Raw genomic sequence first — 27,311 nt, forward strand, 5'->3', positions numbered from 1 at the left:
CAGTGCTCCCCTGGGGGTCAGGGCATCCCAGAGCAGACACAGAAATATTCCCGGTGCCCTGGGTTTCCACAAAATCCTCTATATTACTATTTTGAATGCAGCAGAATATCTAGTGCTGCTTCTAAAATGTAGCTAAGACTGGTAAATTTTACTTTCACCTCTTCTCACAGGTATGGGAGGCCAGACCCACTTCTGCAGAGGGAGTGTGACATCCGTGTCACCCTGAGGATGGCCTCTGTCCAGTACGTGCACACCCAGCGCTTCCAGGCCGAGGTGGTTTCTTTCATCCAGCATTTTACTCAGCTTCAAGATGTCTTGGGCAGGCAGAGAGCAGCAATTGAAGGACAAACAGTATGTCTGGGCATTTTTTCTATCCTTTCCCAGCAAGAGTTTGAGGGGTTTTTGTTGGCTGTTTTTGTTTGGTATAAACTCTTACTATACCTTAATTTTATAAATCAATGGGTGATGATCCTGAGTTCAGTACTAATCAGTGGAAAATAATCACCCGCTTCCTGCAATTTCTGTAATTATTTTTGAAATGTATTTTTGCTCTTTCCAGGTGAGAGATAAAGCCCAGAGAGCTTCCAGAGTTCTTCTTGATATTGAGGCTGGGGCTCCTGTTCTGCTTATACCTGAGAGCTCCAAGTCCAACAGCCTTATTGTAGCTAATCTGGGGAAGCTAAAAGTGAAGAACAGATTCCTGTTTGCAGGAATGCCTGGGACCTTTTCATTAAAAAACAAGGTAGGAGCATTGCTTCTTCATTTAGCAGCTTGCAGTTTTGCTAATTCTTGTGTGTTTTATTTCTAAATCAAAATTTTAAATTATTCTTAAATTTTATTTTATATATTGACTTTATAGTTCTACTAATGAGAGTCTGTGCTAGTGTGCTAGCAAATCTTATAGATTTTCATGCTGTGCTGCCCTTCTTGAGCTCACTGTCTGAGGCACTGGGGCAGAGGGGAGACTGAACTGAGTGTTTGGAGAGAACAGAGGGAATAAAAGAGGCTGAACTCACTCCAGCTACTCTGGTGAAAAATCAGGACCCAACCAGGTGCACACCTGAATGTGGGACCAGGATGGGCTTTCAGCTCACCCTTTTTGGTTACTCAGCTGTTCACCACTCAAAATTTCCACAGTGTGAACAGCAGAAAACAGGAGTGTGCGTTGGCTGAGACTTGCTCTCACACACTGGAGAACAAAATTGGAGTTTTTTCCTGCTCTCAGTGAAAACTGAATGTGTGTATTTGCTTTGGTGAGGTGAAACCATGGGAAAGGTTTCCAGTGGCTGTACAGGTGGCAAAGAACAGGACAGGAGCAGCTGGTGCTGCTCTTGAGAGATGCAGCCACAAAATTTGGGAGAAGGAAGATCCATCTTGGATGACTTTCTGTATCTAACCCATTCAACAAAACAGGGGGGTGTCTGGGAACCCTCTTAATTCCATTTTGAAGGGATTAGAAGTTAGATGGACTAAAGTGCTGCAGTGGGTTTGTGGTGTGTCTGTTGCCTTCATCTGGTTGGTATCTCCCTGTGTCTGCTGTAAGGAAATAGTGCACTCTGATGTTGAGTTGTTTTCTGTACTGTAGGGTGTTGATACAAGTACAGGTTTGTAAGCAGTAGACCCCTAAATTAACATTTTAAGTTAAAGTAAGTGTGCACAATAATTTTATTTCAGCCTAAAAATACTGTGTTATGTTGCACTGTAGAAATGTAGGTGTTTGAAATGGAATTAGGTGGGGTTTGGCTTTTTTTTGTTGGTTTTGTTTCATTTTTCCTCTGTCCTATGTTTGTTTTTGAGGATCGGATTTTACAAGGCAATGCATACAAGGATCCTGTTTTATTTGAGGTATTTCCCATCCTTATGGCAGTGTTCAGGTGCTCCTCATTCATTCTATAAAAAAGAAAGTATTCTTCTGGAATTTAGCACTTAAAAAAGCTACTTCATTTATTAAAAATGATGTTTCTGTTCTAAAGGTTTTGCTGAATTCTATAAGAATTGGATGTAAACTTTTTGTGGTGTGCTCTTTATGCATGTCTGAGGAGCTGGTAATTTGGATTTAATTGCATAAATTCATAGATTTATAGATGATGTGATGATTTTCCTTTGCATGTACTTTTCAGTCTTTTCTTTACAGTATGAAGTTGAATGTTAATATCCTCAAATTTTTTTTCTTAAAATCCTTGGTTGTGTTTATAATTAATTTTTCAATTTTTTCTGAATATTTAAAAACCATGTAAGGCAATAAAATATTAATAATTAAAACCAGAAAAGGAAGTTTATGGTAGGGGTTGATGTGACATCAGAAACTGGATCCAGAAGGAAGATGGGAAATTATAGTAACAATACAGGAGTCGGGGCAAAGTGAGCAATCTTAGAGTAAAAGCTGAGTAAACACTAAAGATAATTACTACCTGTATGTAAAACATGATGTTAATTAATTGAACTGATTGACAGATGAATCCCAAAACTGGCTTTGGGCTATAAAGGTGGTGTGCAAACCTCTTCCACCAGACAAATCCCAGAGTGGTTGGGGCTGTTCCATCACAGAAGGCTGTCAGGTTGATCAAGCAGGATTTTTGGGAAAAGAAATTTCTAATGTTGATGTGACTCTTTTTTCTAGTGAAATTTGCAGGTTTTTGATGCAAGACAGCTCATGAATTTCCAGTGGATATGTGGTGGTGGGGAGATGTCTAAAATGGTTTACATCAATATAAATGATTTTTTCTTTTTTCACCTGTGAGGAATTTAACACTAAATGTAGGGATTTATCCAACCTTAAACTGCAGGAGAATTTTGGGGCACATTTTGAGGTGACAACTGAAGTATTTAAAGTGCATAAAATGTTTATTTGCAGAAGTGTTAGTTCACATATTGTAATAAAATATGAAGTTGCTGACATGATCTTGCAGAAATAATGGTATATGTTTTTTTCATAACCTAAAAAACAGCTTTAAATATTTAACAGTCTTTATTCTGCAGAAATGTTTAATACTGTCACAATCTTTCTGCTCCACTTTGGTATTGATTTCATTTACGTGAGAGTTTTTTGGTTTTATGCAAAACCCTCTGCTTTTGAATTAGTTTCTCATTGAAAAGATTCTACAGCTTTTTGAGGAAGGTTGCTGAAATAAACTTTTTTTACAAAGAAAATGTTCTCATCTGCTGTTAAGGCTATAAGAGAAAAGTTTGGCCATTTTTCTACAGCAGAGGATACTGGCATTCTAGTAATTTGTTGCACCTTGAACATTGATGCATTGGTTCCTTAGAATTTAAGTCAAAAATCGAATGTTAATTACAAAATTTCTTTCATTAGCAGGATTCAGTTCAATTTTCCTCTCCTATGGGAACCCCAAAACATAGTGTGAAGAAAACAAGTGCTGATGAGTCCAAATCAGCAATAGAAGGATTGGTCATGAAAAAATCATCAGGAGCAAACATTTCTAGGCTGAAGAATGAGCCTGCAGTGAGCACATCGAGTAAGCAGCAGGGGCAGCCATCAAAGCTGCCTGTTGTCCCAAACCCTGAGAGCCCAGGTATGTGAGAGCTCTAGGAACCCCATGGAGCTTCTTTTGCCTTGTGAAATAGTGCAGTGACATATTGCTTTCATCTTATGTGACACTGAAAATGTGTGAGGCTCTGGGTCTGAAGATTGTAGATTGGAGAAAAAATGACTTCTGAGCTTTCAGGCTGATTTTTTGCAGCTTAAAGGATTAGGGAGTTGTAGTTCAGTTCCTGGAAGAACAGTCCTGCAAATTGGGTGTGTTTTGAGATACATACTGCACACATACAAGGAGTGTACTTGGACTCCTACTTAGGAATTTAGATTGACCTGTGAATGAGCTTGGTATTGGCTAGTTACAGATATTGAACATGAATTTAAAAAGAAAGTGGAATAAAATCAAAGTTAAATTAAATTTCTTTCTAAAAGTAGGTTGCATTAGTTTTGCACAATCTGTTTTTCTTCCTTAATGTGTTATCTCCTGTGTACTTGCAGAGGATCACATCTGCCTCTTAGACTGCATTGTAGTTGATCTGCAGGACATGGACATCTTTGCTGCTGAAAGATACCAGAGAGAGTATTCCAAGGCTGTGGAAGATACCAGTGCAGATTTGAGCTTTCCATCCTACTTGGTGAGGCAGACAGGAGGGAGCCTGCTGACAGAACCCTTCCGACTGAAGTTAAAAGTAGAGAGAAATTTGGACAAGTGAGTTTAAACAGAGTCACTTTATGCTGTCACCTAGAGCAGTGTTTTTGTATCCTAAAGGTCTTGCCTGCTGTTGGAGCTCCTGGAAGCCCTGAAGTTTTCTCTTTTTGTTGCAGAGAGCTGAGTCATGCTGTTGCAGACATTTCAATCCATGGCAACCTGTCCTCAGTGCACTGCTCTCTGGATCTGAACAAGTACAAACTGATCCGTGGGCTGCTGGAGAACAACCTCGGCGAGCCCATCGAGGAGTTCATGCGCCCCTATGACTTGCAGGATCCAAGAATTCTTGTAAGGATCTGTGTGCACCTGAAGTTCTCCTGAAATGTCTGGGGGTGTGTCTTGGTTTGGAAAGACAGGAGTCTTCTAAGGAAGGCAGGAACCTCCCCTGAAATGGAGAATTTAAACCCTCCCCACCCTTCTGAATTACTATATATTTTAAATTAAGGGGCTCTCAGGCAAAAAATATGGGAGCAGGAATGACAGTTATTTAATAGGGAAGAAAATAAAAGGATAAAATAAACAATGCAGTACACTAGAACAACACTGACAGAGTCAGAACTCAACCTGACACCCTGTGGGTCAGGGTGCTGGCAGCAGTCCCATTGGAATTGTGGCTGCAGTCCTCCTGCAGTGTCAGGGGTGGTTCTGCTGGAGCAGGGATCCTGGAGAAAGGTGCAGTCTTCCTCTGAAGATCCAGTGACAGAGGCAGCTGCTGTTCCTCTGGGAAATCCAGTGGAGAAGCCGTGCTGGTGTTCCAGAATCCCCAGATTATATCCAGGTAGCAATGCTTGGCTCCTCCCTCTGGGCTCGCATCTCCCGATGGGCTGCTGTAGTTCTTATCAGCCATGCAGTGACATTCAATAGCCTGTTATCAGCAGATGTCTTATCAGTCATGCAGTGGCATTCAAGAGCTTGTTACCAACAGGTGGTCCCCTATGGAGGGAGGAGTGATTGTGATCACTCAGAGAGATATAAGGCAAACTGCCCACTTGACAAAAGACAACAGCCATACAGATCGCAATAGAATACATCTTGCCTTGCAATCTGCAACAGGGTGGTTGCTGATTTTGCTGATAGCAGCAATATTTTAAGGACAAAGAAGCTCTAGACCAGTACTGTGAAAATGGATTAATGGTCATTTTCAAGTTAAAGGCCACAGTGTTGTGAAATGTAACATTTTCCCAGTAATGGTTAATGAAACCACTGATGAAGAAGAAATGGTTAATGAAACCATTTGGAGAAGAAGGACACCACACAAAAGCTGTTTACATTTTTCTGAAATACAGGTTAATTCAGAGATCAAAGTTAAGCAGGTGCTCTGAAAAAGAATGTTGGTGTTTTCCACTTTCAGACAGTTTTGAGTGGAGAAGTGTATACTTCCATGTCATTCCTCATTGACATGGTTAATGTGAGCCTGGAACTGATGGATCCAAAGGGAAAAGACGGAAGCAGCTCTTTAGCCAGGTATGAATGTTCTTCTCTTACTGAATACCTTGTCCTAAATACTATGCTCATGTGAAGGATACAGGAGAATTAAAATAATATGTGGAATTACAATTTGGTAATGCAGTGAAATGGAATTTCTTAATTAGAGTCCAAACTGAGAGTTTGAGCTGCTCTGAGAGATGAAAGGGAATGACACTGTTCAAAAGCTACAGTTTGTCTTTCCACTTGTCCTTGAAATGACACTCCAGCAATCAGTACTTGCCCAAAAGAAATCGCATTTTAATTAAGAAAGCAAAACAAGGGAAGGTTAAAAAAGCAGATTTCTGCTATGTTGGCTTGTTGGGTTTTTTAAAATCCAGAAGGCTTTTTATCAGTGGAAAATTACATTTAGTACAGATCCGTTTTCTATTTCCATGACATGGGACATGTTTGTAGTTGTTTTAGAAAATACCTAAATGAAAGATTTCAGCAGTGGGCCATACTTGTAAAATAAGTGACTCCAAGAAATAAACAAACTGTAAGTCTCTTTGGTGTGATGTTTTGCTCTTTATTCTCCCAGATTTGATTTTAAGAAATCCAAGTTGCTTTTTGAAAGCTCTTCAGATGGAACAAAGTCTGTAAATCTGGTCTCTCATTCCATGATGGCCTTTGACACTCGTTATGCTGGACAGAAATATGCTACAGGCCCCCCAAATGTCTTCAATTGCATCTTCCAGTCATCCAAGAACACCAGTAGCCCAGGAGCAATCCAGATTGAATTGCATTTCAGGTTGGTAATTCTGGGATTAGTTTGTTTTTAATAATGACATAATCAGTATTGTCCTCATTTTAATACATCTGTTATTATTGTAGATAAACTTGGGGACATTGTATTTCAATCTGATGAGATTTTTGGGGTGATCAGTGGTACTTGATAGATTGAAATCTTCAGTTGTTAATTCTCTGGAAGTTGTTGGATTTTTTTTCCTTTTTCACTTACTGCAATAAAATTCAGGTTTGAATGTGTAATGGATCAGATGAAGGTTTGACCTATTAAAATCAATAGTGCTTAAAGTTTGATAAGTCTGGCCTGTCACTTGTATGTGTGCATAAAACCAGTTTGTAGAATTTTTAATATGAGATGCACAAAAGCTGTTTCCCAGCAGGTGTCACACGTGGTTTTCTGAGAGCATCAAATACAAACAGAAATGGCCCCTCTTTCAAAAACGATCTCTGTGTTCTCTTCTATGTCCTATCCTGTTTGTTTTTTCTTACCTGTTTTGATCTAATTTAGTATTGAAATTGGCATTATAAAGTATAATGTCAGTATGTGCCTCTCTCAGCATGGTGGTTTTTTGAGGAATGTTAACTGTCAAAAAAGAGGGTGAAGTGAGATGTCTGGAGATGTTGCTTTCACTTCTGATCCAATTTGCTGACCAAGCTCAGCTTTCTCACTCTCATATAAGTATGATGCCTTCTGGAACAGTTGCAGGAGTAATGTAGAAAAAAAAAATTGAGGATTTTATTAGTCCAGTAGAAAATTTTAGAGACAATTTTTCATAAAAAACAGCTAAAAAATCTTGGCAATGGAGAGAATTTTTTTTTTAAGATTTTGATGCTGCGTTACGGTTTTAGGTACCTAAAAAATGTGTTCAGAAAGCAGCCAACATTTCAATTTGATTAAAACTAAAATGCGATTTACTAAAAAATACACCCTAAAAAAACCCCAGATGGTTTTCACAGAACTGTTGAGTCAGTAGGCAGCTAGATTAGACACAGTTAGTGAGTTTGCACAGTACAGCCTAATCTGCTTTATGAGTGAGAGTTTCAGGAATCTTCTTCCCAACTGTTGTGATTTTAAATTTCAGCTGCAGCAGCATGTGGTCTGTTTTTAGTGGTGAGAGCATCCTTGGCAGAAGATGCAAGGGCTGGCAGAACTCAGTGATAGTGTTGTACTGGCTGGTGCCTCTTGAAATATCCTGGAGAGCCAGGCAGGGTTATAGGCTTTGCTGTTGGAAGCTCCCCACTAAGGCATCACAGTTCTTTGGAGATTTTATAGTTCACAGTGTGCTGGATTGAAAATTGTTTCATGCTATTTAAGCACTTAGATGACTTTCCAGTTAGCATGATCAAATGTAAGTGGTATTCCAGATCACAAAGCCAAACACTTTATCCTTCCTAGCCAGACCTTCAGAATGGGATGCTGGAAGCTCAGGCACACTGACATTTTTTCTGAATGACAAAGCAGCTTCCTGTGGTGCAAAATGGTGTCAGGGTAGGAGAGGAAATTCATGTTGTACCTCTTATCTCAGAGCCAGGTCCGAATTTCACACACAGAATGTTAGACATAAAATGATAATAAAAACATAAGACATAAAATGATAATAAAACAAAGATATAAAATGATAATTAAAAAAGGTTTTAAAATTTGAGATTTTGAAAATTAATCTTGATAATATAAGTGTGTTAAAGGAGCTTTTATAAATTTCCTGTCATGTAGTTTTTCAATTCATCTCTTTGTATCATTATAGCTTAGGATTTGTGCAGTTAGAGGTTTATTGGGGTTCTGTGGGTATAGCAAATTGTTGAATTTCAGTCTGTTTAAATATATATATATATATAAAAATGTGTATATATATATAAATGTTTATATATATATAAATAAATGTGTATATATATGTATATAGGAGATCAAAATCCTATATATGAGTTTATATATATATAAATATATATATTAAAGATTATATAAATGTATATATAAAAATGTGTATATATATATTAAAATAGAAATATTTGAATGTATGTATGTATTTTAAAGGCCAGACACTGTAAACCAAGTGTATGCCTATAAATGCAGTATGAGTTCTACTAGATACTGATAGTTGTCAGCATGATTTTAAATATTTACAGGTTGTAAAGTTCACCTGTGTGATTGTCTCTTCTTAAAAGGTCTACTAAGGATTCCTCCAGTTTCACAGTTGTTCTGAACAATCTTCGTGTGTTCCTGATATTTGACTGGCTGTTACTGGTTCATGACTTTTTATGCACTCCTGGAGACACCAAAAAGAGGGAAAATCCCCATTCCCGGCAGCGATCCTGCATCAGTGACACCAGTGTGGTTCCCAAAACTGTGAAAAGAGGAGTGGTTACCAAACGGTCCTCGCTCCCTGTGACAGCAGAAAAGCAGCTGGAAGTCAAGGTTAATGTGACAGGTAAATGTGCTCTTCTCTGATGGTTTTGTTTTTCTCATTAAGGAAGTTTGTTTTTCTCATTGAGGAGTTTTTCTCATTTAAAGCTGTGTGCTGGTGTAAAGCCAGCTCCATTAAAGGAAATCAAAAACCTGTTACAAATGCCTGAAGTACCTTAATGATATTGCCAACTACCCTGTTAGTTATTTGTCTTTTTTTTTGGTTAAGGAACTGAATTTGTGGTTGTTGAAGACATGTCCTGCTTTGATACCAATGCAATTATTCTGAAGGGAACAACTGTTCTCACTTACAAGCCCAAGTTGATAGATCGTCCTTTCTCTGGCAGTTTGTTTGGCATTGAGGTAAGGAAAATAAATTTTCTTCTGTATAACATCCAAAATTAGAGGAGTTTGTGAAGATACTTTACTATAAATATATATACAAAAGGTATAGTCCACAGATGCTTTCTGAAGTTTGTTGATTTCTCATCAAATGCTCTCATTTTACAGCAGTTTTGAGAATAGTTTTGTATTGTTTCTGTTAAAACATTGTAAGACTTGAATGTAGCCTCAAAATATTACTAGTTCTTTCCAGACCTGTCATCTCAGTTCATAATTTTTTAAAAATAATTTGGAATTTTTAGGTGTTTTCATGCCGGTTAGGAAATGAGCAAGAGACTGCACTGTCAATTATTGATCCAGTACAGATTCATATGGAACTTATTGGGAATTCTTCCTATCCAATTGGTTCAGGACTGCTGGATGCTTTCAATAGTGAAGATTTTCCTCCTATTCTAGAGGTAATATTAAGGCCTGAATAAAACTGTGCAGTAGAGAATACTAGCAGAGATATTTTTGTGCCCAAGGATTCAATAGAAGACTTTCAAATGCATAAGAAGAGAGTTAGGTAACTTTTTCCTGAAATGGAAAAGGAAAAGAAAGAAGCATGTAGAAAATGCTCTTGGTGGTAATGAAAAAGTGATTTGTGGGATATGTTACAGAGATTAATAGTGAGGGAAAGAAATGGGCTGATTATGTAGGCTGATGGTGTTAGATAGTTACTAATAGCTGAAAGGAAATTATATTTTTCTATATTTTCTCTTTCTAATTGTTAGGACATATTAGAAGGGAATTATATTTAAAGACTTTTTTACCATTGTAGCAAAGTAAAACTTCTTTTCCCTGAGTTGTAATGCTTTTGGTTGTTGGTAAATAATAACAAGTTTGATAAATCTATTATTGGATCTTTAAAACAGCATGATGATCAGATTTTAACAGTAAATTTTGTCTTCTTTTGGGAAAAGCTTTATTAATAGCTGAAATATTTAAGAAAAACGTGTAGAAAAAAGCAAGTGAATCTTATATTCTAATTTTTCATTTAGATTCAGTTGCAAGCACTGGATATCAGGCTGTCCTACAATGATGTTCAACTCTTCTTGGCAATTGCAAAGTCAATTCCCCAGCAGACAAGTGCAGCTCTGCCTGACTCAGCTGCCTCAGCTGCTGGGAGTGCTGCTGATCCCTCCAGTTCAGCACTGGGGCATGAGAACTCCTTGGCTCATGAAACCAGAGATGGCTCCAAACGTGTGCTGGATCCTGTTCTTGGTATGTTTTTCACTGCTGGAGTGAAGCCATTCCTCGTATCTAAGGGAGGTTGCTACAAAGTGAAGCTAATCTATGTGCTTAACACAAAAGATGTTGGTGTCTTCATGGGGTAAGACCCTTTGTTGGTTGGAACTGCCTAATAATGGCATTGTCCTGATGATGTAAAAACTGTAAAAAACAACTGTAAACTGCAACTGTAAAAAACATAAAAGCAGAGCTGAATCATGTGCTCTTGCTGTAGTTGCAGTCTTAAATAAACAACCCCCCATTTTCATAGAGATGTAACTTGATTTTAGAAATGAAATAAGTAGATAACTGTCAAGGATTTATGCCTGTAACTGTTCATTCCAGAAGCCCAGCTGGCTCGCCTCCAGGAGCTGGGGTTCAGCATGGAAGATTGTCGTAAAGCTCTTCTCATCTGCCAAGGTAACATCAGATATTCTTAGCAGGGGTTTGCACCTTGTTCATATTACCTTAATTGCAATTAAGTAAAGCCTTTAGACTGTCAGGTGGCTATGCACAGGCACTGTTTCCTTCTTTAGAGCATCTTTGGCTCTGTGCTGGCCTGTAGTCTTAAACATTCTTCTTCCTGTTCTGCTCCTGTGTAAAATCCACCCCCCAAGGATTCTTTCTGCCCTTTGGGATGTCCTGTGTGGGGTGCTTGAGTGTATTATTGTTTGGGAGTTTCAGTTGTGTTCAGGTTGGTAATTTTTATGGTGCACCAATTTCTTGCTATTCCACATCTCTTCCTCTTGAGAGCATGTGTTTTCATCTCTCCCTTTTAAAATCATATTTCTCTAGTTCTGCATGCAGGGCCTGAAAAGAAAACAAAGCTTTACCACAAGTGATTCTTTTTTCCTTTAGCACCATCATACTTCCCACATTATATATAGGCATGCATAATGTTACAGATTTTTATTACATTTGTGAACTTCAAAACACATTTCTTACTCTTAGGATATACCAATGTCTTTATAGTCTTCTCATATTTACAAAATAAGCATATTCAAATACTGCTGAGAATATTTTCTTAAGAGAGAGGGAGTTAGTTTTCTTCTGTATGATTTTTACTAAGTACATGTCTTTGAAAAAATAGGTGATGATTGATTGGTTGTTTGCTTCTATCTAAGGTGACTTGAAAAAAGCAGCAAGTTGGTTGTTTAAGAATGCTGAACCTCTGAAATCAGTTTCCCAGACTTCTGGTCGAGATAGCCAGGGGATTTTGCCTTTCCAGTTCATCTCTGGTGTGGAAATAAAGGCAGAAAGTGTTTGCATCTGCTTTATAGATGACTGCATGGACTGTGATGTTCCCCTGGCTGAATTAACCTTTTCATGTGAGTATCTGGTTCTGCCTTGGCATAAAATGATTGTCAGTTCTGGCTGTGTTCAGCATCCTGCTCTTGTTTGTCAGGACCTGTCAAATTTCAACTGGCAGTGTCTTGGTGGTGGTTGTGTGGGATATTGGGGGTTCCTTCTTTATTTCTGTTTGGTTTAAGTTTTGGTTTTAAAAAGATTACAGGCTTTGTACGGTTAAGATTCTGTTTTCCCCTTTTTACATCACTTAAGAAATGAAATCTGTCCTGAGCAGAATTCTAGCTCTGTATTGTAAGGTGTGGCTGTCTGCAAGTGTTATTGGAAGAGTATTATGAAAAGCTTTTTGTACCATTTCAGTTTAAGAGACAAGACAAAACCTTCCATTGCTTATTTGACAGTTCACAAAATCAGGATGCTTGATTGTTTTGTATTAGTTTAAATGTCACTTTTTTTTTTTTTTCCTCTCAGGTTTGAATTTTCTCCAGCATTTGAGGACCAGCCCTGAAGGCTACGCTCATTTTACCCTCTCTGGAGATTATTACAACCGTGAGCTTTCAGGTGAAATACCTGGGGGTTGTTTTCTTATTTTAGTTTAGGAAACAGCCTCTCCTACCACAGGGGCCTGAAGTTTACACACTATGAAATGCCTCTAAGGGAGTAGAGAAAGATTGACTTTTGGGACTGTGTGTGAGAGAGACAATGTGATCCTAGACAAGATATCCTGATTTGAGATCATTGGAGGGATGTGGAAAGTGGAGATTTGTCTGATCTGAAAGTGGCGCTCAGGTTTTCAAATGGAATTGCATAAAACAGTTATCCAGCAAAATGAGTTTTATAACAAGCTGTCTTTTCATTCTCTTCTCTCTTCTCTTTGTTTGGTGGATTCAATTTACTGTGTATTTCAGGAAGGAAAATCGTGTGCAGGCAGGTGATTAGGCTGAAGGCAAAGGATTGGCATAAGAAGACCGTCACAATTTATGTTTTGGATACAAAAAAGCAAGTTAGGCCTCAATACAGGCCAGATACTAACAAAAGAAGTAATTTAGTTGTGTGGTTTTTTTAACTTAGAAACTAAAGTTTCTGTTACATCACTGGTGACAAGCACTCAGGAATTATCTGTCAATAACAGGGTTTTTTTTTTGCTGCTTAAAAAATACTTTGTTTTTAAATGTATGTAGGGTTGTCACTATAGGCACGAAACAACACGAGCACACACACTGCTGCTCTCAAGGTGAAGAAAAAGGAAGTTTAATTTCTAACTCCAACACTTACACTTTTCCAAAAGAAAGAGTGGATTGGAGGGTGAAAGTGCCACCTCTCCAATGACACTGGACAAACCAACAAAGTCCTTCAAATTTCTCCTCCTCCATAAAAGAATGCAAAACAATAAATTATTTACAGAAAGTATGTGAGAAAGTTTGCTACAAGAATGTAAACATCAGAAGGCTTAGAAAATCTTAAAACATCAGGACGCCATAGGGTGTTTATTTTAATAGCTTCTAGACTTTTGTCTTTTGAGATGCATTAAATTGGTGATTATTCAGTATAATTGTGTGAAAATAATTTTCAAAGCTATTTGAGTGCTTAATTCCAGCTAGCTTAAATACAGAGCAGTAATTGCCTTCTAGCGCGTTAATTGGAACTAAGATATTTCTGCAAGACCCTACATACAGAATACATGGACTAAATGGAGGAGCTGGACCAGATTTATATTAGGTAATAAATTAAATCCATAGGCTTGTGACATCATTGTGAAGATTAAAAGTAAGGGACAGATTAAAAGTAAAGGACCGAATGATGAAAATTTCTTTATTAAATATGTAAAGAGCATTCCAGAGTGGCCTCCAAAGATGTTGGTTTGTGTTTCTCTCAGGGTGGGAGCCATTTATTGAGCCGTGGCCATGTTCAGTGTCTTGGCAACAAGAAGCTTCCAGCCGCCTCCAGCCTTCCCGCCTGAAGCTGGAGGTGAAGGCCAAGCCACGCCTGGATATCAACATCACCTCTGTGCTCATAGGTATGTGGGAATATTCCCTGAGAGCAGCACTCTGGTTTTCACTGCTGAAAAGGACAGACATCTCTAATTAAAGCGCTGCTGGCATCCCGTGGAGGAAGTGGGATTGGCCCAAGTCCCTCCATGCTTTGCAGGATTCTGTACCAGGTGTGTGTTTAGGCAGCCTATGTTCTATCAGATGATGTGAAAATGTAAAGACATGAGCTGCATATGTTAGAGGTTAGTAGGAATTCTTTCTCTAGTCATATGAATTCTATCAAGTTCGTATGGTATTTGAAATTTATTTTTAATCAGTAACAGGCTTTCATCTAAAGCTTTCATAGGACTTAAAAATATTTTGATAAGCTCATCATTTTTCAGTACATTGACAGATGTAGTGGGAAGCTACTCATTTCAGTTCTTCAGTCTCTGAGCACCTGAGCTGTCAGTGATCCACCTTTGGAAATCAAAATATTTTGTTCGTCAGTAACTCCAATTTCATGTGAGCTTCTGCATTGTGGAGCTCCAGTTGTGTGCCTTTCCCAGGAATATTGTTGCTCATTCAGAATTGTTTGGTGGGCACAACAAAAAAAAATGCCAGCAGCACAGCATGTAGATGTAACAGAAAAGCCTTTGTTGGTCTTTCTCTCCCAAAGAGAACCTGGGGAGTTGGCAGAAAAAGGGGGAGCCAAGGTGGCAGGAGGAGCAGCAAATCAATAATTCCTAAGATAGTGCTTTTTAAAAGCAGTGATAATAATTTGTGAGACTGGTTTGTGATTAATACTGTGCCAGAGCACTCAATTGGTGTCTTGATGTTTATGCAGGAATGTGTATGTGCTCTTAAAATGAAGCAAACCCCAAAACCCCTAGGAAGTTAACAGTTTCTAACATGAAAATATTTAAGGTTAATTGCCTCAGCAGGGAGGGCTCTTAGATTCACATAGGAGTATCTTAAGAACATGAAATTCCACTGACAGTTTTTTTTAAAAATAAAATCTGAGGGATATATATTTTTTTAAGACACTGCTGTGATTTTATGAGCTGTTGTTTGTCTTTAACTTATGTGACTCAGAGAAAAAGCAGCGAAATGAAACTTCTGCTGTTAAAGTGGAGTAACTTGAGTGTGATGAATTTAACACACTTTTCAATGACTTTGTTTACTGCCACCTTGAAGACATTGGCTGTCTGTGCTTACATTCCTCTAGAGCAATACACATGTACCAAGCAGTCCTGGATGGAAGATTACTGTAAACAGGACAAAGAAGTGAATGTAATCAGCTCAGAAGACTGGATGGGTTCTTCAGTGGATCCCCCATGTTTTGGGCAGAGTATGTTGGTCATTAATCACACTTTATTTGAAACAGACCTGACACACAGGGTCATCTGTCTAATGTATTACAAACATAAGTATTTTGACTTCACAGAATACAATGATTTGTCAGATATGTTTGGCAAAAAAAAGACAAAAAAGCTGCTTTCTGTTCAGTTATGTTCAATTATTTTAAAACAAAAAGCTTTCTGAGTGCTTAGCTTTGAGTAATAGCTTTGTACTGCTAGTTCTGCTTCCTTTCTGTCTACCACTCTCAGTTCATGAGTGACTCTCATGTCAAGAATTAAGTCAGTGTTGATTTTTGGCTGTGTGCAGTTCAGAGAGAACCTTTTCTTTCTGTACCCCAAAGACCTAAATAAATGAATTTCTGGAAGAAATTACTGTATTCTTTGTGAAATAATCACCCAAGCTATAGCTCTTTCCAGTGTATTTTCTCCCAGAGTTCCTTCTGGAAGGAACTTTGTCAATTCAAATGCCAGCTTAGTGTAAGCAAACAAGTAGAGACTCATAACTGCATGATGTCTTATCTTCCCTTTTTGCATGCAGGGGAAGATTTACCTGTGTTTGTGTGGATTTTCTTACCTGCTGACTTTGTCTTTCCTGTCTGCCAGGCCTTCCTCTTGTCTACCTTAGAACTAGGAGTACAGCCAGTTTGACTAACCTAGAGCATCAGATCTATGCTAGAGGTACTGTACAGCACACAGACAACAAAAAGTGGTTTTCTTCTTTGGAAGGCTCTTGCACAATAAATACTGTGCTGTAGGTAGGACTTGCTAGTAGATTGGCCTCTATATTTAAAAATAATCAAAACCAAAAAAACCTCAAGCCAAATAATACAACAGCTATTTTTGTTTTAGTCTGCTAAATTTAGTATTTTATCCTGTCGTTCTCTGGGTTCTTCAGGAAAGAATGGAGAAATAAACCCAATGAAGGAAAACTGTCTTTGCGAAGAAGGTTATTTGAATTGTTGACCATTCAATGTCCCTCTTCAAAAGGGACAGTACAGTGGGATTAAAAATAGTGTAATAATATCACAATATTTAATTTATATTCTAAAAATATCCCCCATTATGTTCAATATACATATTTATGCTTAATTTAGCATGTTTAGGTACTTAAAACTTACTTAAAGCTGTAACTTTCAGATGCTCCAGAAGCACAGGCTGTTTTCAGTAAGCCTTAGGAAGTAAAGCATTGTCCTAATAAATAATTTGTGAATTTGTTTGGGTTCTATTTGACAGGACAGGTTTTTGGGCAAAACCATGCAGGATAAAGTAAGATTTTTCATTTTTGACATTATCAAAGACAAAGAGCATACTTCATAAATACATAGCCCTATAGAAAAGTTAATGGATGGGAGGACAGAAAATTTTCTAGAAATCTACATCTGTTTCCTGTTCGAGTGCCATTAGAAATATTTTCTCTGAGCTTAAAGAAAAAACAAAATGGAAAATTTTGGATTGATTTTTATGAAATATTTTCTGGGATTTTTTTCCCCAAAAATCAACCAAGCAGCAAAACATCTAATATTCGTTGTTTGGCTTTTAGTAGGGGTTGCAGCTAAATTACTAAACTAATTATTAAAAAATCCTCCTGGTAATGATAGTCTTCTTTTTTTTTAGGCAGTAGTCTCAAAATGCAGCTTTTACATTTCTTTTGAAAATCAGGCCATAGTCCCAAAAATCCTTTTTTTGAAGTCTGCAAAGATAAGCTGGCAATAGATTAAACAGCAGAGTAAAAGTTCATTTGGCTTCTGGTCTGATTTTGTAGAACTTGGGGTAGCCAAAACATTATATAAACTGAAACTCAATACTAATAACATGTATTTGCTTTTGGCAAAAATCAGAGTTTTGATTTTCAAGGATTTCATCTTCTTGCTATTTAATTGGAGATAACTTTCTCTGTAAGCTTTAGATCAGATTTAAGTCTCCATGGACAATGTGAGGGTACATAGGGATTTGTTGATCTGACAGAAAGTCATCTGTCATGATCCATAACTCCTTCAAAAACTTTCCTGCCCTCCCCACATCACCCCTACTTGCCTCTGGAAACCTTTTGGAGTGACTTCAAATCAGGCCTGGGGAAGAGATTTCTGTCTTGCCTTTTGTTTAAGCAGCTGATTTATTGTGTGTGCCTTCTTTCCACTTCCCTCATGCTGTAGATGTTGTGTATTGAGGTAACAGCCATTTATCTTCCTTTTTAAGTAAATTACTGGACTTTGACAGGGGTTTTTCTCTGTCCAAACTCAGTAAGTATTTTCACAGATTTCATGCACTGCAGTGTGGAAAATGAGAGTAGCACTTGTGTGCCTGTTAGAAATTTGTGCTTAAAAAAAGTTGAACATGGGAGAAGTATCTTCTTCTGGTGTTCTGCTGTCCCAGCAGTTTAACAAAACCAGATTTCCTTTGTTTGCTTTCAGATTATTTTCCATATTTCAGTAGGCTTTATCCTGTATAGGAAATTTTTTTTTTGTTCAGGCTTTGAGAATAAGAGACCCTTTAAAGGGGATACTGGCTAACCCTGTATTTGTCACATTAAATACAGCATAAATCCTAATTAGAAGTGAATGTGTGTTTAGTATTGCATGAGCATTTGGATGTACATAAAAGGTTTCTGATTATGCTTGGGTTTTTAGTTGGATTAGTTTTTAGTTAGATTTTCTACACGTTAGGTGTAACTGAAGGCATAGTAGTTTATAAAACTTGATGTAAAGAAACAGAAGAATGTGTAGATTAAGCTTAGTTCCAAGGGGGATTGATGTAGGGGAAGAATGTCTGTTAGCTTTGTACTGTTTCTGTAGTAGTTACTAATTGTAAAAGCTTTGCAGATAATCTGATGTCCTGTTTGTTTGTTTGTAGTTAGTGCAGGTTGTGGTTCTCCAGCCACTGTATCTCATCCCACATAAACATCTGATGAATGTTTCTCATGGGCATTCAGACAGCCTGTGTTGTGTTTTGTAGCCGAAATGAAGACCCCAAAGCGCAGGCAGCCGTTTGTCCCCTTTGCTCTGAGGAATCACACTGGGTGCACTCTCTGGTTTGCCACCCTGACCACAACCCCAACCCGGTAAGGAGCTCTTTGGGGATCACTTCAAACAGATTTCTCTGGCTCCTCTTCCATGGCAGCCAATCTCTGTTGTTTTCAGTGCTTTTGTTTTGCAGACACATGTAGGCAACTCCCAGTTTTACTCAGTTAAGAGCCTCTTCTTTGACACTGAGATAGTTTTCTTATTAAACCAAAAAGATTATTTTTTTCAAGAGACCTAGCAGAATGTGGAAACCAGTCAAGTACATTCATGGTGTGAATGTGTTCACATGTGTTCATGATGTGAATGAGGACTGAGGCAGACTTAAAAAGCACTTGCAGCTTTAAGTACTTATTGTATTTGTGGGGAGTGCCTCGTCAAAGGCAGGAATGATGAATCTGACTCCATGTTCTCAGAAGGTTAATTTATTACTTTATAATACTACATTATATTAAAGAATACAGAATAGATACTTGCTGAATGCTAAAAAGACAATAATGAAAACTCGTGACTCTTTCCAGAGTCCTGACACAGCTTGGCCCCAGTTGGCCAAAGAGCCAAAACAACTCACAGCAGAATCCATTGAAACAATCACCTGTGGGTAAACAATCTCCAAACACATTCCACGTGAGCACAACACAGGGGAAGCAAATGAGTTAAGAGTTGTTTTCCTTTTCTCTGAGGCTTCTCAGCTTCCCAGGAGAAAAATCCTGGGCGAAAGGGATTTTTTCAGAGAATGTGAATGCTACAGGAGATCATTTTGTAAAATGCTGTGATTCTCTTCCCAGGGCTGCGCTGTCTCATAGTGGGAGTCCAGGTGTTGTTCCTGAGGAAAACGGGACGTTGCTGGGTGATGCCCATAATGTCAGTGAATGGCAAGAGGTTATCACTGGGGAAGAGGTTCCGTTTGAGTTTGAAACCAGAGGGAAACTCAGACACAGGTGAAGGGACCAGGCCATGAGATGTTCTGACACTCTCGTATATGGAACACACAGGTTCACAGTTGTGAGGGCACTGGCAGGTGTCACATTGAAAGTGGATTTCTGTAAAATTTCCTGTCAATGTTTAGTTTCTGTTTTTAATACTCTTGTATGGAGTGAATTTATAATTTCTCTGGTAAAGCAGCAACTATTGCTGTTGTGGCAGCTATTCCTATATGTGAATTGGATCATTATAAGCTCTTAGAAGGACTTGGGGGCCTCTGTTACAAATCAATGTCCTTTATTTTAAAGGACTACTGGGGCACTATTGGTTGTTATCAGAGGTAAGAACTAGAACTTGTTAACAAATATGTAGCATGCTTTTATTTTTTTAATGTGTCTGTATGTTCCTTAGGAAAGGTAGAGTAATTAAACATGAAATCAGGTCCATCTATCCATGAAATGGGAAAACTCTTGGGATTTTTTTAATGCTTCAGTAAGATTCTTTAAATAGAATCCAGAGGATGTTTGTGGTTTTAACTGTTTGCTATTTAGTCTGTATAATAATGCTTCATAGTAATTTAACTTGATCTAACCTGGCAGGCACACACATGACCTAAGGATTCATCAGCTGCAAGTGAGAGTAAATGGCTGGGAAGAAGTGAGTCCAGTGTCTGTGGACAAAGTTGGAACATTTTTCCGATATGCTGCACCAGATAAGAATTCCTCTTCTTCTACTGTAAGTTCTGATTTTGAGTGTTTTAAAAGAATATGTAAATTAGGAGTAATGATGTCTGCAACATTTTGATCTAAAAGCATCTGCTGGATAAGATTTTCCTCTTTCCAGTTAGCCTGGACTGGGAGAGCTTGGAGAAGCTGGGTTTTTAACTGTGTACCCAGAGCACAGCCAGAGCAGTCAGCAGTTAATCTGAGCTTGGCAGGCAGAGCTTCCAGGGACAGGATGAATGTATTAGTGACAGGCCATGCACTCATGGAGACTGAGCTTTAAATCAGCCCAGCATTTCAGCAGCTACTTTCATTTCTTTTATTGCAGGAATGCTTTTTATGTATTTAATTTGCTTAAAATAAACAACACTGGCAATTTCCTGTAAGCCTAGAGATTGGTTTTTAAGTATGTGGCTCTGTAGACAAAATATACTTGTCATGAAGGGAAAATGCAGTTGTAATAATGAGCAGGCTGGCATTTGGGGGAGGCTCAGTGATAAAAATGGTTTTGTGGATTTCAAGACTATGTTTTGAGCCTAGCTACTGGAAGTTGTTGAGCACTGGGCAAATAGGAGATTGAGATCTTTTTGATATAAATCAGAATTAAATTTGATTTAAAACTGCTGACAAGAGCCAGTGATCTCTTACTTGAATTTTCTGATGTTTTTATATTGAAGCATAAAAAGGATCATCTCTCTGTAATTTGAATATTGAAGGAAAAGGATGCAAATGATGAGATTATGATAAATTAATGAGAATTCCTGTTCAGCAACATCTCCTGTAGACTTTTTCTTTACAACAAACCCTCCTTAAGCTTCATTTTTTTGAAAAGCAGTATTACAAACGGGCTTTGCTAATCTAGTTCTGACACGATTCCAAGTTTTACTGAAGATCAGAAACACAAAGTGATGAAAGTTTATTCTCCTGTAGTAAAGTTCTATGTTAAAGCTGAAAGCAGTATCTTAAAAGTTGAACTACTTTAACCTTCTTGTTTACTTTTCTCTCAGCTTGGAAGCCCAATAAGTAGAACAAATATAATACATCCACAAGTCTACGTGAGTATATATTTTCATTTTTTTGAGAGCTACTTAAATAAGAGTAGGGAAACTCTACAAGTGAACTGGCTTTCCCACCCTTCTAGAACCTTTTCAATAGAAAGGAAAGAAAATTTAAGCAAACAAAATGAGAACAAATATTTATGATTTACCATTCTTCACCAGTATAAATGTTTGAAGAATGGGCTTTGATTCCAGTATATGAATTCTAGCACATAAACACATAGTAAATGTTGTTTTCAGGATCAAAGTGGCAATGACTTTGTGTGATGTAGAAGGTAAAACACCACAGCAGAAGGGCACCTATGAGTGAACAAAGTATGAATATGTTAAGAAAGCTCCAATTTATTTTTCAGTTTTGACAGATAGGAATGATGAGTGACTGGTAATTTTATGAGGCTTAGACTTCATGGATTTATTAAATAACGTAATAGTGAGAAGATGTATAAAGTTCTTCTCTTAGGATCTATATTGCTCTTATTTGAACTTGGATTATTTTGAGAAAGATAATGGAGTTAGTGGTAGGTGGAATTGCTTTTTCATAATTTTACTGTGCTTTGAGGAGGAGGTACAGGATCATAAACCACCATTATGAGACTATACACCTGATAGTCACACATGGTTGCACTCAGTTGGCAAGTTTTTCTCAGCCGTTAGTGCTTCATAATGGAGGTGTCCCTCTTCTAGATATATTCATTACCTGAGCTTTTTAATGCTTTTAAATATCTTCCAGTTTTCTTCATTGCCTCCAGTTCGTGTGGTGTTTGAAGTGACCATGGAGGGGAGCGCCCGGAAGGTGATAACAGTGCGCTCAGCCTTGATGCTGAAGAACAAGCTGGAAATTCCAATGGAGCTGAGACTGGACAGTCCCTCTGCCCCTGACAGTAAGTGCTGGACACTCCTGGGATGTTTTCTGAAAAATCCCTTCACCAGGATTTCCTCTCCTGGGAAGCTGGGAAGCTTCAGCTTCTCCATGTTTTGCTCGTTCGGAATGTGATTTGGAGAATTGTTTATTCAGCGTGTGAATTGTTTTTAGTTAATGTCCAATCACAGCCAGCTGTGTCAGACTCTCTGAGTCTGTCACGAGTTTTTATTTTTCATTCTTTGCTAGCCTTCTGATGTCTCCTTTCTCTTTCTTTAGTATAGTTTTAGTATAGCATTTTCATATAATATAATACAATATTAATACAGCAATACAATACAATATAATATTGATACAATTCAATATAATATTGGTATAATACAATATAATATTGATATAATATAATATAATAATCAGCCTTCTGAGAACTTGGAGTCAATTCTCATCTCTCACCTCATCCTGGGACCCACAACACCACAACAAATTAATAACCACACTGTGACTCATATTGCTATAGCATTCCTTATGTACTGTGAGGAGTCCAGCTTTCTTCCCAAGAAGATTCACCACTGTCTGTGATGCTTCACACCAGCATAGACCTCCCTGGACAGGATATGGGTCATGTTAAGAAGAAGGCAGTCAGCAAGAGGCTAGAGAATCCAGTAGGATTTTCAGTTGTTGTTCAGATAAACAGGGAAAGCTGAGACTCTGTAAAGACTTAATCTTATTTATGTATGTAACAAAGTTATCTCTTTAGCAGCACTTGGTTCAGGAAAATATTTCCTTGCAGAAAAGTAGGAAAAAAGTGTTTATTTAAGTGGTAAAGCATTTACCTTTGGTGTTACCATGCAAAGGTTTAGTGTAGAAATCTAATGATGCATTGGTAATGTACCCAAAAGGTTTGAAGAATGAGGTTTTTTAAACAAGCATTTTCACTGAAGAATTTGAGTACTAGCAAGTTTTTACAGGCTGTTTCAGATTTACACACTGAAATTAGTCTGCTGCCAGATTGTTAATAGAGCTGACAATAACAGGTTGGTTTTTGAAACATGCATAAAGCAGGAAGTGATTAAAATTAAATGTATTGCCTTAAAAATTTTGAGACTTACTACTTCAAAATTTTATGGTTTTCAGTAAAGGAGCCTCTTTTGATATGTGTGTTTTCTTCTCTGGTTGCAGAGCCTGTAGTCCTTCCAGCAGTGATGCCAGGAGATTCCTTTGCTATTCCATTACATCTCACATCCTGGCGTTTGCAAGCCAGGCCCAAAGGAATGGGATTCTTCTTCTCCAAGGCTCCTATTCACTGGACTAATGTCCAGAAGGCAGCAGAGGTGTGCAGCAGCAAGAGGGAGTGTCATTCCATGGAGTCTGAAAACAGCAGATTTTTCCGGTATTTAAAGCTGTGTTCTTCTTCTGTAAGCTCTGATAAATCCTGTGAAAGTAAATAACAGGAAAGGAAATGCTTAGAGAGGAAAGCTGCTGCAGTTTAGTGGGATGTTTTATTGGGTCTGTTGAGTAGTGAGAAGGCAGTGAAGTGTAGCTGCTCTGTTTCTGCAGGGCTCCTTGAAGCTCCTCTGGCAGTGCCTGTTAAACTCTGACAATACAAAGCACACTATGAATATTTACTGTAAAAAAGAAAATTCAGAAAATACAATGTGAACTTGCATTAAACTGACTGCTCAGTCTCACTTAGGATAATGAGTGGTTTTCCAAAAGAGTGTTCACAAATATTCATTCTTTGTCCTCAATGTCCCCTGCTCAGTTCTGAGGCCAAAAATGTCTCTGCATAGTGAGGACTTAATGGAATTTTGTGGTTTTCTGATACCATTGATTTAGGTCTGCTCTGAATTTAGGAAATACTAGGATAGGGATTATGGAAATTGTGTCAGGAAATGACCTTTACCCACTATATAGTTATTGCCGTGTGTCAGTTTCATAGTTCATTTCCTAATATGCTGGTATCACAGGGAGCAAAATAAATTATTTAAAATCAAGGTTTACCAACTAAATTTTTCACCTTAACTAATGAAAAACTGAGATGTCAAGTGGTTAGAGCAAAGATATATCTACTGGGAAGAAGGAGACATTTAGCATTTATGTTTAAGAATATGATTGTAATTTACTTTAATGGTTAAAAATCTCTTTTTAGTAGCAGTTAAGAGCATGCTTCTGCAGTTTATGAAAGTTGGTTTTAAAGGTGGTAATCTCTAATAGCCATTTTCTGTTAGGTCTCTGAACAGATCAGTTTTTGGGGAACTAACTTTAGTCTTTGATTAAAATCAGAAAACTCATGTTGTCTTAATGTCAGACATAAATCCAAAATACCTTATAATAATCTACAAAGTGATTATGTGGAGAACAACTCTAAATGCTGTTTTTCTTATTCATCCTGAAATTAGAGCATCTTTGAGGACTTAGTGCAATACAGAAAGATGGAGTTTAATTGTTCTGTCAAATTCATTGACTTCTCACACCTGTCTGCATTCCCAGGTTTTGTGTGGCTATAAAGAAAGAAAATTACCCAGACTACATGCCTTCCAGCATATTCTCTGACAGTGCTAAGCAGATTTTCAGGCAGCCTGGGCATACCATTTATCTCCTGCCAACGGTGGTGATCTGCAATCTGCTGCCTTGTGAGCTGGAGTTCTACGTGAAGGGTTTGCCCATCAGTGGGACACTGAAGCCTGGCAAAGAGGCTGCCTTGCACACAGCTGACACAGCCCAGAACATCGAGCTGGGTAAGGCTCCTGCTCAGGGACCATTGCTGCTCCTCTCTGTACCACCAGGAGACTTGTTCTGCAAGGAAATATGGCACAGAATGGAAAAATAGAAAGCATTTAAATGATGATTTTATTGGGTTGCATTACACAGCCCAGAACATCGAGCTGGGTAAGGCTCCTGCTCAGGGACCATTGCTGCTCCTCTCTGTACCACCAGGAGACTTGTTCTGCAAGGAACTGTGGCACAGAATGGAAAAATAGAAAGCATTTAAATGATTATTTCACTGGGTTGCAGAGCATCTTATTTTTAATGAAGTGAACACATTGGAAAAAAAACCAACCCAGTATTGCCGTCATTCCACCTGGTTGGTCACTCCTGGTTTGTCACTCCTGGTTTGTCCTCCTCTAAGCTGTCACTTCAAATGTTCCTTGTTCAGTTCTTGTTTTCCTGAGAGTGGAAACTGGAGAAAACAGTGGTAAAGAGGGGAATAAATCAAATAAGCTCCTAATATTGTGGGTGGTTTTCTTTTTTCTTTTTAACAGAAATAATTGTTGAGAGTGTATGTGGGGTTACTCAACACAGGCTAGACCTGTAATGCCTAAAGCAATAATTAGCCCTAAGCAGGGTCCCTTACAGAACTAGTTTTACTGTTTGTGACTTAAATTGAGGAATATCTTAATAGGATCAGAGTTTACTATACTGGGCAGATATAAAAATTGATCAGGGTGAGCTCTCTTTAATATTTAGGGAGATCAAGTTATGTGAAACACCAACTTAAGTTCTTATCAAAACTCCTGTTTGTGTGGGTGATGTTTTATTTTGCTGTGCTTTGTTTTGTTTCACAGGGGTATTGCTGGAGAATTTCCCAATTTGCAAAGAGCTGCTGATTCCTCCAGGGACCCAGAACTACATGGTGAGGATGCGGCTGTACGATGCCAACAAGCGCCTGCTCAACCTGACCATCCGCATCGTGTGCCGTGCCGAGGGCTCCCTGAAAATCCTCATTTCAGCTCCTTACTGGCTAATCAACAAAACAGGCACGTTCTCTTGGAATCATCACGTGGGAAATAAGGATTTCCTGCAGGATTTTGATTTGCTTTCTAGCCAGATAAAGTGTTTTAAATGTTACTTAAGAGGAATAAAGCTCGTAAGAATTTATATTTTCAATATAAATATAAATAGAGATTTCTCATGTATTTATCATTATACTATCATTATCATTATTTCTATGTTATATATTATTTATTAATTTATATCTATTTATTTATTATTTATATCACTATCATTATTTATCATTATATTCTCATATAATTTATCAGTAAGAGATTTATCATGGCTTCAAATACTAATTTCAGCTCCATATTGGTTAATCAACAAAACAGGCAAGTTCCTTTGTAATCATCAAGTGGGAAATAAGGGTGGATATATATATATATATATATAGTTACAAATTCTATATATTCCATATTTCTATTATATATATAGAATATATATTCTATTTTATATATTGTATATTTTCTGTAGTACTTTGATTTGCTTTCGAGCCAAATAAAACTTTTAAATGCTACTTAAGAGAAATAAAGATTGTAAGAATTTATATTTTCAATATAAATATAAATAGAGATTTATAATGTATTTATCAGTATATTATCATTATTTATTTATATATTATTTATTTCTATTTATTTCTTATTTATATTTATATATAATTTATATCACTATCATTATTTATCATTATATTATCATTATATCATTTATCAGAAAGAGATTTATCATGGCTTCAAATACTAATTTCAGCTCCTTATTGGTTAATCAACAAAACAGGAATGTTCTCTTGTAATCATCAAGTGGGAAATAACTATTTCCTGAAGTATTTTGATTTGCTTTCTGGTCAAATAAATGCTACCTAAGAGGAATAAAGGTTGCAAGAATTTATATTTTTATTAGTGCCAGCAGCTACTGTTTGATGCATGTTACAGCAGATAACTTAGACATTTAGTTGCTGTATTACAGATTTTCAAACATGAGCTGTTGTGCCTCTCAATAAATCAATATAGATAGATCCCTGTTAAAATTTGTGATTTTCAAAGACTGAAATGCCTTGAGAAGGCCAAGGTGTGAATTGCAGTGAGTCTGTTTGAACTTCCACTGGCACTTTCAGGTCTGCACAGACCAATCTCATGACCTGCAGCTGTGAACAGCTGTTTTAAGAAGATTTAGAAGAACTTGAAGGAGAATTCATGGACAGTAATGGCCAAAATACTACAACAAAAATATCTTAATTTGAAATTTTTGCAGTTCTCATTTTAATTTGTGCAAAGGTGATGTGTAGTTTAACACTCTTTTCTTCTGTGTTCACTTAAAGGATTGCCACTTATCTTCAGACAAGATAATGCAAAAACAGATGCAGCTGGTCAGTTTGAGGAGCATGAGCTTGCTAGAAGCCTCAGCCCACTGCTGTTCTGTTATGCTGATAAAGAACAGCCAAACTTGTAAGTAAGAAGGGCAATCAGGAGGAAGTTTACAATGATGAAAGTATTAAGATGACCTGTGAAATGATTACGTTTTTTAATACTGTGTTGAGCATACTGAGCATACTTAGACATTTCCTACTGAAAGTTCTTTCATTGTCCGATTCTGTTGTGTCTCAATTCATTCCAAATTTTAATATTTTTTTTTTATTTCAAAGATAAAAGACACACAGATGCTATTGTGATTATTCAGTCTGGAAATTGCCAAGCTTTTTACGGGACATGGCCATTGACTCCTTACCAATGTGTTGAAAGGGCTAATGGCAGAAATGCAGAATGAGTCACTCAGTAAGAGATTTATCATGGCTTCAAATGCTTCTACATCCAGACACAGATGTTCTTTTTCCATCTGGGCATGTGTTTGATCACCAACATTGTGTTGCTTACCTGATCCTTCATTTAAATGGCTAAACCT

At 37.6% G+C, this 27,311-nt stretch overlaps 1 protein-coding gene across 5 annotated transcripts in view; it reads left to right on the forward strand.

Moving 5' to 3' along the window:
- The window catches only part of VPS13D (vacuolar protein sorting 13 homolog D), a 99,727-nt gene that overhangs the window by 21,732 nt on the left and 50,684 nt on the right, over nt 1–27,311 (forward strand). For 2 of the 5 annotated variants that reach the window (XM_030963637.1, XM_030963636.1), the window contains 25 exons: nt 171–351; nt 560–742; nt 3,317–3,533; nt 3,995–4,205; nt 4,322–4,493; nt 5,557–5,669; nt 6,211–6,420; nt 8,580–8,842; nt 9,047–9,180; nt 9,462–9,617; nt 10,200–10,422; nt 10,774–10,848; nt 11,553–11,756; nt 12,205–12,294; nt 13,610–13,750; nt 14,932–15,054; nt 18,017–18,122; nt 18,870–19,022; nt 19,605–19,740; nt 20,735–20,782; nt 21,516–21,666; nt 22,824–23,034; nt 24,135–24,382; nt 25,211–25,402; nt 26,731–26,857. In XM_030963637.1, the coding sequence (XP_030819497.1) occupies nt 171–351; nt 560–742; nt 3,317–3,533; nt 3,995–4,205; nt 4,322–4,493; nt 5,557–5,669; nt 6,211–6,420; nt 8,580–8,842; nt 9,047–9,180; nt 9,462–9,617; nt 10,200–10,422; nt 10,774–10,848; nt 11,553–11,756; nt 12,205–12,294; nt 13,610–13,750; nt 14,932–15,054; nt 18,017–18,122; nt 18,870–19,022; nt 19,605–19,740; nt 20,735–20,782; nt 21,516–21,666; nt 22,824–23,034; nt 24,135–24,382; nt 25,211–25,402; nt 26,731–26,857 (4,068 nt within the window). Of the gene's footprint in view, nt 1–170; nt 352–559; nt 743–3,313; nt 3,534–3,994; nt 4,206–4,321; nt 4,494–5,556; nt 5,670–6,210; nt 6,421–8,579; nt 8,843–9,046; nt 9,181–9,461; nt 9,618–10,199; nt 10,423–10,773; nt 10,849–11,552; nt 11,757–12,204; nt 12,295–13,609; nt 13,751–14,931; nt 15,055–15,667; nt 15,743–18,016; nt 18,123–18,869; nt 19,023–19,604; nt 19,741–20,734; nt 20,783–21,515; nt 21,667–22,823; nt 23,035–24,134; nt 24,383–25,210; nt 25,403–26,730; nt 26,858–27,311 lie in introns of all 5 variants that reach the window. The other 3 variants (XM_030963633.1, XM_030963634.1, XM_030963635.1) reach the window with 3 other exon arrangements.

The sequence above is a fragment of the Camarhynchus parvulus genome, chromosome 21 (genome assembly GCF_901933205.1).
Source record: "Camarhynchus parvulus chromosome 21, STF_HiC, whole genome shotgun sequence".
In the NCBI taxonomy this organism is placed as follows: Eukaryota; Metazoa; Chordata; class Aves; order Passeriformes; family Thraupidae; genus Camarhynchus; species Camarhynchus parvulus.